The sequence below is a fragment of the Sesamum indicum genome, linkage group LG3 (genome assembly GCF_000512975.1).
Source record: "Sesamum indicum cultivar Zhongzhi No. 13 linkage group LG3, S_indicum_v1.0, whole genome shotgun sequence".
In the NCBI taxonomy this organism is placed as follows: Eukaryota; Viridiplantae; Streptophyta; class Magnoliopsida; order Lamiales; family Pedaliaceae; genus Sesamum; species Sesamum indicum.
Window position 1 is genome coordinate 7,937,291 of NC_026147.1, and position 12,669 is coordinate 7,949,959.

At 37.7% G+C, this 12,669-nt stretch overlaps 2 protein-coding genes across 2 annotated transcripts; both read right to left on the reverse strand.

Moving 5' to 3' along the window:
- LOC105157620 lies at positions 903–5,901 on the reverse strand. Its single transcript, XM_011074039.2, has 4 exons — positions 4,425–5,901; positions 3,991–4,166; positions 2,960–3,183; positions 903–1,904 (listed from the first exon to the last, which is right to left on the reverse strand). The coding sequence occupies exons 1-4, from the start codon at positions 5,464–5,466 to the stop codon at positions 1,115–1,117; spliced, it is 2,232 nt and encodes a 743-aa protein (XP_011072341.1). The 5' UTR covers positions 5,467–5,901; the 3' UTR covers positions 903–1,114.
- On the reverse strand, positions 7,782–11,526 carry LOC105157621 (methyltransferase-like protein 22). Its single transcript, XM_011074040.2, has 9 exons — positions 11,287–11,526; positions 11,018–11,110; positions 10,533–10,606; positions 10,117–10,219; positions 9,882–9,932; positions 9,077–9,227; positions 8,743–8,881; positions 8,362–8,467; positions 7,782–8,156 (listed from the first exon to the last, which is right to left on the reverse strand). Exons 1-9 carry the CDS (start codon positions 11,459–11,461, stop codon positions 8,011–8,013), a joined length of 1,038 nt encoding a protein of 345 aa, XP_011072342.1. The 5' UTR covers positions 11,462–11,526; the 3' UTR covers positions 7,782–8,010.

Below are 12,669 nucleotides of genomic sequence, written 5' to 3' on the forward strand. Positions count from 1 at the left end.
GGGTGGGGGGGATTGGGGTTGGGGGGAGCGGCGTCTGCCGATCCGACGGCGCAGCGGAATGTTTTATGGCAGTCATGTTTATGTATGTGTATATAAATATATGTGTGTTTGTGTGTGTGGTCTATACAATCTATACACACACAACCAAATATATACGTACAGATACAAACAGAGGGAGGAGGGGGAAGAGAGAGGTTGGGCCGGGTGGGGTCAACTGCGGTTCTCGTTGGTTTTCTCGCTGCTATATTCTGCAGTTCGAACTGAACTCGGGATTAGTAATGAATGTCTGGTTACGCGTCAGTGGTTGTGAATTGTAGAATTGGAGGAATGGGTATAGGAGAGAATTAATGTCGGACTGGGCAAACATAGGTTGACACACATCAATCGCGCCACAGCCTATGATTGCTGCTGTGCTGTGCCTTAAGGAACACGACTCTAATTAAATAAATTAGGCCGACCAATGCGGCGCTTTTTCTATTTTTTCTTTCAAATTCTTCACTTATTGCAACTTAAGGCCCTATTTGTGTTTTTATTTTATTTTTTCAGTGAAAAATATGTATCTTTTAATTTTGTATAAATTATCATGTAAAATAAAATTATATTTAAATCAGTTAATAAAATTAAATTTTATATTGAACTGTAAGATCAAAGTAGTGATATACTTTGAATAAAAATATATATAAATGAACATATTTTCACTTAAATTACTATTTTAAAAATTGATAAATAAAAATAAAAACACAAACAAACAGACCCTAAATTGGGCGAGAAGGGGGGAATCATCCCTATGGCACATGTTACAAAGTAGCATGAAACTCTAGCATAAATAGTAGATTTTTACAGAATGCATGTGTAAATAAACACAAAATAAGTTAATTTACAGGAAATAAGTTTGCCAAGAGTACCATATAAGGATGAATCAACTAACAATCCCATAAGGTTGCTATACATGCAAGAAGACTAATATTAATAAATAGAATTCAACAGTTTCCTGCAGCTATTTTCACAACAAAGCACAACAAGTGACAATTATTTGTAAAAATACATAGGGGAAAAACATATGATTCAAGCACACACAGGGAAAAAGAAGAAAGAAAAAAAGAATCCCATTTTATCAGACCTCGTTTCTGTTCCGCGAACGTGAGATGGACCTCAAGGTACTATACATATCCGAGCAGGCAAGTGAAAAATCGGACAGAGCCCGGAAAAGTTCAGGCAAATGGCTTTTGAGACTCATAAGGGATTTCTCTCTAACCTGAATGCATTGCCTCTGGTAGGCTTCCTCGTCTTCCTCCAATTTCTGTTTCGCAGCTTCCACCATTAGCTGCTTTTCGGCGATAAGATCTTTATCATGTGTCCTGTCTGGATCCATGTCGTCTGGAGGCGTCCTCTTCTGCATGTACTTGTTATACCAATTCTCAAAATCTCGGGTCTTTCTGATGAGGTCTTTTCTTGAATCTGCACATCTGTTTCTGAAATCCAACTCTTCTTTCTGATATTGCCATATGGTTTTTATGATGGCCGCAAAGTTATTAATAGATGCTTTTGCGGGCTCGTCTGGCAGCTTTTCCAGATAATCATGCCAGGCATGTAAAAGTATCTGTATCGGGGGGTTCTGAGGTCGGCCAGGAGACGAAACTTTCTCCTTCCAGTTTGTATCTATTGGAATAAGATTTAGCTTCAACCAGCTGTTAAGTGCTTTAATGTATTCTTTCTGCTGGCTCATGAGCTCGCTGAAATTTGTGTACCATTCCTGAACAACACCGCCCAACTGGCGTGTGCGTTCATGGTGATGGTCGCTCGTTTCTTTTGGAGCTTGAGATATGTCCAATAACCTCAAAGCTTGAACAATCTTGGATTGATTCTCATGGTGTATTCTTATCGTTTCCCACATTGTAGCCATCCTGTGAAAGCCATTGCAACAGCCAGAATATTCAGAACAAAATGCAGAAAGGAAACAGACAAGAAGTCCAATCCTACAATCTATCATAGAATGCAGTATATGTTCCTGAAAGAATAAAGAAATGAGACAAGTGTTAACAGACCTAACCTAACAATTTTCACCAAGAACTAGAACAGCAAAATACCTGCAGCCTGTATGGGAATTTTGGTATCACCTATGTGAAGAACTACACAGCAATGGAAGTGAATAGCCAATCCAAATTTAAGGATTGGTTGAAATACAAAAAGATGGGTGTGTAGTGATAACTTAGACCATTGTCAACTTACAAAAGCATTGACATTAGGCCAAGCAATTAATTCTCCCACCACTTGGTACTGATGCTTCTTTTTACAATTCTCAGAAGGAGAATAGTCTAAAAGCATCCCACTCCAGAGAAATAGCTATGATATAAGTGGAATAATTGATAGGTGACTTCATAGTATCACCCACTCCCCCCAAAAAGAAAAGGGAAAAAGACTCGTATTTTTTGCATAAACTATATTTGCTTAATTTTTGAAAAGTGAAAAATGAGATATGGTGATTAAGAAGGTAAACAATCACATTCAGAAGTGTAAATGGTTTCCAGTAATATTAGTCAAGGGAGAAATTTGGAATATCTTTTCAAGGATTTACCCTACAACTCAGGATGTAAATGAGATTCTCCCCTTAAAATACTGGTCTAATGGCAACCTCAAAAGTGAATAACCTACTTCTGCATAATAATGATAAATCTGGCATATGCTTGCACCCATAACCTTAAAGTACTGTAAGTCTACTGGAACAACATGCAGCACTTCACAGCTGAAGACTTCATTTCACTATTGTGACAAGCAATAAGCTGTATTAACCTTGTTTTCTCTTGTCATTCTGTTGCCAGCTGAGGGCAAACTGGTGATGTTCACCATTTAAACCATGTACACCACAGCAAATGCTAATGAAATAAATCTACAGACTACTCAAAAAGAGCCCAGATAGATACATAATATACTTTCCCCGAAGAAGTGCATAAGAACTCACCCATCCACGAGAGCAACAAGTTTTGGATAGAGTTGTTCATCACGCAGACGATTAATTTCAGAAACAGTGGAGTCCATGGACTGCATGTCGACAATATATCTTGTATGCAGATGGCTTACTGCTGCTTTCATTCTCTCTAACGCTTCTGTATTTGAACCGCGCTTCTTCAACTTATTCAACGAGGCAACCTTTTTTTGATATTCAAGTTTCATCTGCTCACCTGCCTGGTGAGCACCAAACAATAGACAACAAACACATTCTCAACGCACAATGACACAAATGATTAAGTATTTGCTTCTTAGTTTTAAAGAAGAGGCTTGTTGACCAAACATAAACTTTTGAAGGTGTTGTCTAAAGACCAAAATTTTCCTAAATGTATATTGCAGGGTGAGGGCCACATGGAGAAAGTTGCAGGCAGATAGCAGTCTTGCTTGCCGCTGACAATTAAATTAATGGTGGTAATCCTCACTCACTAAAGAACACATGGGTAGAACATCTAAGAGAACCTCACTAGAAAAACTGTCAATCCATCTTGCTATCATTCTCTTACAAGTTACTTCACTGTCTGCAATAGTTTGTTATATATCATCCGCTAGTTTTTTGTTATATTCCAATAAAAACGAGAAATCACAAGTCGAATAATTTATTAAGGCACAGTGTTTCTTTTCTTTTTCTTTTTAATGTAATGACATGATTTACTTTGAGAAAGAGCACTAGATTATACTTCAGCATGAGAAAAGAACGCCATGCTACATGAACACATGCAGACAGGCAAAATTTATTTTCCAGATGAGAAAGATTTTAGCATCAACCTTATATTTTTATCTGGTCTTAATGACTGAAAACAGGGTATAGAAATTTCAATTCCAGCCAAAAACTCATATAATTGCAACTAACTCAAAAGCATTTGAAGAATACAAGCTGAATGCAACAAAGAGGTCAAAAGCATGGTTCCCCAGCTTGAATAAATTAGAGTGGTGACTACTTGCATGAGAGAAAAAAGTAGTAACAAGATAGGAGCTTGATGATACCTTCACTTCATCATAAAGCTTTTTCTCCCATGCCAGCATCTTGTCCAACACCGTTGCATGAGTTTCATGCTCCTCTGAATCAAAGTCGTCCGCCCCATCATCGGCATTAGCCAAACCTCTGAAGGACCTATTCCATGTTATGACACGCATCACCCTTTCTGAATGATTAATATTACCTGCCAATAAAGGAGACAATGCTTAAAATCTGCTTGAGTAATTCATCATCATGTAAATTCAACAACCGATGACAAAACCTGATAAGGTGAGAAAACCATCAGCATCAAAACATTCTTGCTTCATTTAGATGCAAGAATTTCCCACAATTCATTACATAAAAAAGTCACAACAAAGAGCAATAAGACCAACAATAAGATCGAAAGAGAAAATCTGTAGTTCCAACCATATTAAACGCAAGCCATAAAATGATCCTATACCTTTTTTATCTGCGAAATTGGAGTGATAATGCAAGCGGGTAGCCTCTAGCATCCTAGAAACCTCATGAGCACTCTCTGAAGCCTTGAGAAAACAATCATCCAGCTCAACAAATATTTGCACCAAGTTCACATTATTCCCTCCACTCTTCTTTTTTCCCTCAGGTGGAACACCTTGTTTCACTCTCTTCACAACCTTCGATGGTGCCATTGCCGCTTCTGGTGGTGGTGGCTGCGGTGGGAGTTCACTCACCTTCTCCACTGTTTCTGCCACTGGCTCTGGTTTCTCACTCTTCCCCTCCATTTCCCTTCTCCTAGCCCTTTCTTCAAGCATCTTCCGTTCAATCTCCTCCCTCTCAACACTATTCTCATCCACCTCCGCTAATGTGGGCCCTGGGACATTCTCCATGGAGAAGAAGTAATCCCAAGACGACATCCCTTTATTCTCCGGCGGGGGTGGCGGTTGTGGCTGCGGCTGCGGCTGAGGCTGCTCGCGATCACGTTGATCATTTTTTCGTGGCTGATGCAAAACCTCGTCTTCCATAACCTCCGGAGTTGGAATTCCACCTCTACCCCCACTCTTACTACGTCGTTTCAAGCTATGGGTGCTCTCTGTCTCAACATCCTCTTCGTTTTCTTCCTCAATTATTGGATCGGAGTGTTTGTTATCGGGTGTAGGGATTGAAAATTCTGGCATGGTGGCGGCGCGTTGGAGGGGCGATGAGTTGGTGAAGGATGCCGGGAGGGGAGGGGGAGGAGGAGGGAAATTCTCGTAAGGAGGCAGCGGTGGAGGAGGGGTGGCGCCTCCGACGCTGGCCGAGGATGTCGGAGGAGCAACCCCAGGGCCGGAGGACGTCGGATACACAACCTCACCCTGGGCAAAGTCGCTGAGGGCAGCGCCGGTGTTTTTCAAGGACATGGCGTGGGCTGAGTGGGCGGCGGCGAACTTGTTTCTTGCCGTGACCGCCCGCTCCATGTGCTGCTTCCGTTCCTTGCATCGGTTCACAGTCTCCTCGTTCTCGATCTTAGATTGCGTGCAGCCCATCGGGCTCTCCGGCGACTTAAACTACCGCCGAAAAAATTCCGAAAACCACACAGAGCACACAGTGTGTTCAGCGACACAATTCAGAAAGCCAACTCAGGGTTTTGGAGATTTAGATCAGCTACTGTTATTCTTCTCCCAAATTCAGGAATAAATTGGAAAACAAAGTGACTCTTGACTACGGGCGACGCTGGATTCTTCTCTTTTACTTGGAGCTGTAAAAAACTAGCAAACGAAGGTAAAAGTAGCTGTAGTAAAACACAAGGAAAGGAAGATTCGCGACTAGCTTTACTTTGAGCGTCGCAGACAAATCCAACACGAGGACAAGCAAAACAAAACGCTATCTGGTTTTTCCGGCGCGGCGGGGGCGCTCGATGACCACGAGGAGCTCCTCCGTGGTCCAATCCCGAGACTTTATTTTGGCAGTGCACAAGGTTTCTAGAAAGGAAAGCGCATTGAAGTTGAAAGAGGAATTAAACATAAATTTTGGGGTGGAAAACGTAATTTTCAGAAAGTTCTTTTTTCTAGAAATTCCCGAATTTCATATAAACCAAAATTATTTCATAATTACATTATAATTATATACATTAATTTGATACTTTATACATAACTTTATGAGAAAATATAACATTAGTTTACATTATAAAAAAATACCATTTGTTCGGCTTTATTAGTTCAATGGTAATTTTAAAATAATTCTATAAAGAACAATCTGAGTTTTTATTAAACATTTTTTAAAAAGAAAATATTTTTAAAACATATTTTTTATTTATTGTTAATTATGTATATATTCATGAGTTCAAGAAAAAAAATCTCAAAAATTTTAGCTGTTACAAAGTCAATTATTTAGTTCCATAGACCTTTCAACTTTTTTGAGATGCCCCTAATATTCTTATTATTATAATATTTGTAATCTCAAACATCTATATTTATAAAATTGTCTTGATAATTTAATATATATATATATATAATGAATTTTTTAGCTATCTATATTTGAAAAATAAATTAAGAAATTATCATCATATAGTTAGACAAGAAATTTTGAAGTTTATAAATCTTATTGAGAATTTGATAAGTTATATAAACTTTTTGTCTATAATTAATTTGAAATGTGTGCCAATATACCAACTCTAGGTGAGAGGGTTTGGACAGATACATGCCTAATTCCATAGACGATGCTGGAAAATACAGTATAAAATGCGCTGGATGCTACATTATGAAAAATATTACTTACTTTGGTTAAACTTGATGGATTTCTAAAAAAGACCCACTACCTGAAATAGAAAGACATAAAACTTGTCAATTGCAAGACGCATAATAAATTCAAGAAACATATGTGTGAGGAAAAAGATGGTCATAGCTTATTTCCACCTTAAAAGAAAACCTAAGATGCTCTAAGACATGTTTGGAATAAGCACAACCATACAATTTGTACAAGTTGATTTTTTTATTGAATTTTATACTCTACTTTCTTACTACATGAAAAAGATTACTTAATCAATTAACTCTATTCTTAATTACCAAAGATAATAATCAGATACTTGATACTTTCTTAGGGCTCCTCAAGATTTTCCACGTCATTTTATAAGTTGACTATCCATTTCTGCAGTAGAGCTTTATAAAAGTCATGTCAAAAAATATGTCGTCTATCATCTTCCTCTCTCTCCTTTTCCACCCAGGTTAAAAAAGGGCATATGTCATTGTTTTTTACTATTGTTTTTATTAGAAAAACTCGAAATACCTCATTTTTCCTTCACTCACACAGGTGTAAAACCCACCAACATAAATCGAAACACACCTTAGAAACCATAAGTCGTTTAAAGAGATAGTCACAAATTATCCATTAACACAATTCATAAATAGCTTACCAGAGTACTTGTAAGTTAACACAATTCATAAATAGCTTACCGGAGTACTTGTAAATTATCCATTAACACAATTCATAAGTCGCTTATCGGAGTACTTGTAAGTATCCACCAGTGCGCACCAGTTACAGCAGTAAGAACCATAAATAGTTTGTAAGAGTAGTTACAATTTATCCATCAATGCAATGCTCCTATCGGACAATAGACTCAAACACACAATCTTTTAAAAATTACTCCTCCTTACCAACCGACGGGTTGGCATAAATGTATATGTATGTCAGTTCTAAATCAAGTTATACCAGCCACTACAAATTAATACATACACAAAACCAGGAGCCCCACTCTCAACTTCAGAGTTACTGAAGTACTAAAGTAGTAATTGGACAGCATTTATGGAATCAAAAAAATGTGTGGAGTCTGAGAAAAGTTTCTCAGGCAAGGATACAGGAAAAGTGGAACAAATGCTCTTTTTTCCTTCAACCCCATTACAGTGTTTGATGCTGAAATAAAGTGGCTTTTTAAGATTCTGTGGTCTGCATGTGACAACCACAATCTAAATTCTTGTTCCAGACTTGCAAAATCTGTCGCTTTTGCATACACGTCCACAGATATCCTGTCTAGAACCACACACCAAGCTTTCTAAATGTAGCGAATGTCAAAGTAAGCTTTCATTCCCTGAATTTTAAGGTTTCGGCCTCGCATATCTAATCTGCCAAATCTCAACATCATTTCCTCGATCATACTCCTGCACATACTGTGGAATTTCTTCCAGATTGATGAGTCTACCGATGAAACTACATGAACGTTCAGTTTCAAGATCATCTTCCTCTGTATCATCCATTGAGAAGCCGAAATATAATGTGAGTAACAGTTTAAGGGATGATAGCATGCCAAGGTAGACACCGGTGAATGACAATATAACGAGCGAAATGCTAATATGACCAAATATGATCTAAAGGTTTGTAATCCATTTGAACATGAACCTAGTTTAATATGGCTGATGGTACTCGTCAAAACAGGATTGATTGCTTACCTTCCCCGTCCTTGATATAGCTGCGGAAGTGTGAGTAGCCATTTGCAACAACATCAAGATCGTCGATTGTGAAGTTATACCGCTTTTCTAGAGCTAGGTATAGGACCTGAAATTAGACAAAATGCAATATTGCCATTTACTTGTTATTTATAGGTCTCATGAACTTCTGTCTATTGATCAAATGTTTTCATCTTTCTAATAACTAGGAAACATCATACAAGCCCACAAACTAAATATTCTAATATTATGCAAACATGTGCATAATGAATAAAGAAACTCGTCCAGGCAGACAGTGTAATAATCACACATATACCATTGCAATAAATTCAGTTTTAGACCTGTTCAAAATCAAAAGTGCAAATTGAGACACTCTGAATTTACCTTGTCAGGACTATTAGACATGATTGCTTCTAATACTCTGAAGAAGGCATCAGTTAAGTCATCACTATAAATTACATCGGCAGCCAAGAGCAAAGAAGCTTTGTGAAGCTCTTCAACCTCTGATACGCTCCAATAGTAGCTGCATAAAGATAAGTGATTTTCTATTTAGTGATATCTTCAACTTGTTCAGTTGAAGAGTGTATAATTTGTTATAGGAAAAAATAACACAAAAGCAAAAGAAAATAGACGAAGAACATGACCAAGGAGATGACAATTGAGCTTCAGAGCTTCCATGAGACTTGGGATCAAATAGTGAAATATAAATGCTGTCTACCTTTGCTCGGATGGAGAATTTTCTACCACTGATGGGGGCCATTGATGGTTCCAATCAAGTTCTCGTACATACACGGAAGCCTTGTGGTGGAAGATTCCAGCATTGAGATGAATATTCTTGACACAGTTTCCAAGTACTTCGTCGCCATGGTCTATAATATATTGAAACACAATGGTATTTATCAAAAACCAATTCAGGTTCTCAGACCACATAACTTGGGAAACCAATGAATCATCTCTGCCAACTTGCACAAAAGGGAAGCACAACACTTTTTCACATTAGAATCATGATTAATCTATTACAGATAACAAAAAGTGTGTTTCTATGTGCTAAAAATATCAAGAATGCCAGAAAAGGGCTAACAGATCATACCCTCGTCATACATGTCCCTTTTCATTTCCATAAAACATAAGATAACCCACTTTTATAAATTCCTAACTCCACCTTTCTTCCAGTATTTCTTCATTCATTTTGAGAATTTCCACTTGGCAGTGTCAGAACTAAGCCTTCTACTCTCCCTCAATTTACTTCCAAATAAAACTCCTAGTTTACTTCCCCTTTAAGTCAGTGGTCTTTAAGGTGGAATGAACTACCATCAGCATAAGCCCACACATGTACAAATGCAGAAGCAAAGAGAAGGACAGATGATACATCTGCTCTAATTGCTTCGCTTATGGAAAAAAAAAAAAAAAAGAAGAATAAGCATACCATATCCATACACTAGTAGTAAAGCACGGCTACAAAAGAAAGAATAATAGCAAAGCAGGTTATTTACGCAAAGTATAGAGTTTGAATTACACTTTACCAGTTATGAAGACAGTATTAGCAACACGTGCAAGTAACATGCCAACCAACCCTAAAAAAGATAATGAAAGAAACTCATGTCATACAAGCAGCACTATTATCTGTGAAGATTTACATTCTGGAAATATAATTTGAGACGGGCACTCAAAGTTCCTGGTTCTGTTAGTTATTAACAAACGGCAAACATAACTAGAGGACTCCGACAAAGTAATCAGAAGAAACTTTATGGTCTTTACCAGTACCAGCGCCAAGTTCAAGAGCAACAATTCCATCAAAACTGGATGATTTATGCATCATATGCAGCACAAAGTCAGCTAGTACCAATTCTGCTCTCCAAACCTGAATTAGGCAAAAACTAATACCAATAGCATATAAGACATGAGGAACACCAAGTCAAGTCGAAGTTGAGAAAGATGGGATTGTCATACGAAAAACATCCAACTTAAAATCGATAGAATTAAACAGAAAACTTGAACATAAAATAAACCATGAGAAATGACATCAGGGTTGCCGCAAAATTATGTAGATTTAGATAAAGCTGATGCAAGTGAAGCTACAATGGAGAAATACATAATCATCGACGAAAGATCCTGATCTTGGGAAGAGATAAAAGGGCTTTAATACATTGGGAAGATGTAAAGTATCTTATTACCTGGAGTCCAACTCTTGGAATGGATGATGTGATGTTATGCTGGATAGTTATAACAAAAGAATCCTTCTGTGGATCTGCAAATTCAATACAACATTCCATCAATTTCTTAGTCTTTCGTTTTCCCTTGCCCCATCTTAGCGAAGGGCTGTTAAGAAATTCTATGAACCTAGAGAATCAGAAGAAACCTCAACATCAAAAAACTCTGATCCCAATTAAGGTTTGGTCTTTCTCAATGTTCAATACAATAAGAAGTTGGTAGAATAGAAAACATAACTTATCAACAGAGAATTCCAATATATTGTATTAAAATGCAAAGAGAATTAACAAGATCAACACTATAAATCAATAAACTAATGAACTTCCAGATGATGCTCTATACTAAAACAAATGAAAAGGTAAGAAGAAATAATTGAGCAGCCGTGAGTGGAGAGAAAGATAGATAGACTGATAAAATGACAAAATCTGCGTTCTTGAAGAGAACTTACTCCGCCGTCGAGTTAGAACTAAATCTCCATCTCCATCCACTTCGCAGACTTTTTCCTTCACTGAATTGCAACTTTCTCCAATCCGTTCATCTCCTACATAATTAAACAGAAATCGAAAAATGTTCAATCAATAACTTTTGTAGATTACTTCATTTAAAGACCCAAAAAAATGAAAATTTTAATCAATACTAGTCAGTTCTCTAAACATTTCACGTAAGATAAGTTTTACAGAAAAGAAGAAATTAAACGGAAGAAGGAAAAACCCTAACGAGGTGGGAGTGAGATGGTGAAATGGGAGATATGGGGTCCAGAGTGGTTCGGGGGACACCCTAGGTGAACCTCACTCATCACTAGCTCCTCCCCTCGATCGTTGCCGTCCTGTAGCGACGGACTAATCTCCGGCGCCGCCGTATGACGCGGTGCATTTTCCTCTCCGCATTCCATTTTACCCCTACCTAGACTTCAGAGAGCTGAGAAAATATTAGGAGAAGGCAAACGCGCCAGCCCGGGAAAGACCCCGCTTAGGGCCGTAGCGGGCCGACCCATGTGGTCCAATTAGTAGCCGTTGCGGGCCGAACCCGGACCGCGCCGCCAAACGGTTATTTTTGTGTTATAAGAAAATAAAAACATAACCAAACAGGATCATTTTCATTTTCAGTTTCCAACAATTAAAAATATATAGAAATATTTTATTGAATTTTGTGTGAAAATTGAGAATATATTTGGATTAGTTGTTTCTAAATATAGGTATATAGGTGTGAAAATGTTGAATATAGATATATGTATTTTTGATGTGACAGATGACCAAATTGATTGAATATGTGAAATTATAAAATAATCAAAATGAGTCTTGCCAATTTAAAACAATTTTAATTGCTTTGAAACAAGAAAAAACATGCTGACAAGACAAGACAAGTATGACAAACCCATATGACTTATAATCTCAAGAAATTGAGAATTAAAATAGGAATACAAAATGACTTGACCAAATAAAATCTCAATTACCCAAATAGTGAAAAGTGGAAAAAATCTCGTTGAAAACCCAACCAAACAGGACATTTTCGGCAATTATTATTTCAAATTTGGCTGCTACTTCAGTTTCGAGTCGAAGGAGATCTAACGAAGCTGAAATTTTCGTTTACTCTCGTGAGCGGATGGTGAAAGGATTAACTAAATTGATTATTACACAAGGATTTGCTCTTAATTTTGGTGCAAAATGTAGCTTTTTTTGGATTAACGACGAATACTGTGAATCCCAGGTTCGACAGAGCACTGTGATAAGGGAAGCTCAGAAGGAATTTGGGATCTTGAGAAAAGAGTTGCATGCTGCAATTCTTGCATCTGTGGACCAGAAAGCTGCACTAGCTTGTGATGTTTGGCGCAATGCTAATGGTCTTTTCGCATCCAAGGTTCTCAAATGGTACAAGTGGTCTTACGTGGTCGTTAACTAATCAGAAGAAACAGAAAACGGCAGATTCAGCCTGGTACCAACTTACCCAAAAGAATACTCTGAGCATGAACTGAAAGATTTTGATGTTTTGGCATGACGGAAGAAACATGAAATTATTTATCCGGTGCTTGCCACCATGGATCCGGCCCTACTCGCAACTCCTGTGTCCACTCTAGCACTGAATTTTGCTTCCGTTATAGAT

Bases quoted from the DNA above. Each gene is read 5' to 3' on its own strand.
- LOC105157621 (XM_011074040.2), bottom strand. From the start codon at position 11,461: ATGGAATGCGGAGAGGAAAATGCACCGCGTCATACGGCGGCGCCGGAG. The intron at 11,111-11,286 runs GTTAGGGTTTTT...TTAATTATGTAG, and splicing joins CACCATCTCACTCCCACCTC to GAGATGAACGGATTGGAGAA. The intron at 8,468-8,742 runs GTAAATTCAGAG...GTCTAATTTCAG, and splicing joins TGTCTAATAGTCCTGACAAG to GTCCTATACCTAGCTCTAGA.
- LOC105157620 (XM_011074039.2), bottom strand. From the start codon at position 5,466: ATGGGCTGCACGCAATCTAAGATCGAGAACGAGGAGACTGTGAACCGA. The intron at 4,167-4,424 runs GTATAGGATCAT...CTTTATTGGCAG, and splicing joins CAATTTCGCAGATAAAAAAG to GTAATATTAATCATTCAGAA. The intron at 3,184-3,990 runs GTATCATCAAGC...GGTGCTCACCAG, and splicing joins AGCTTTATGATGAAGTGAAG to GCAGGTGAGCAGATGAAACT.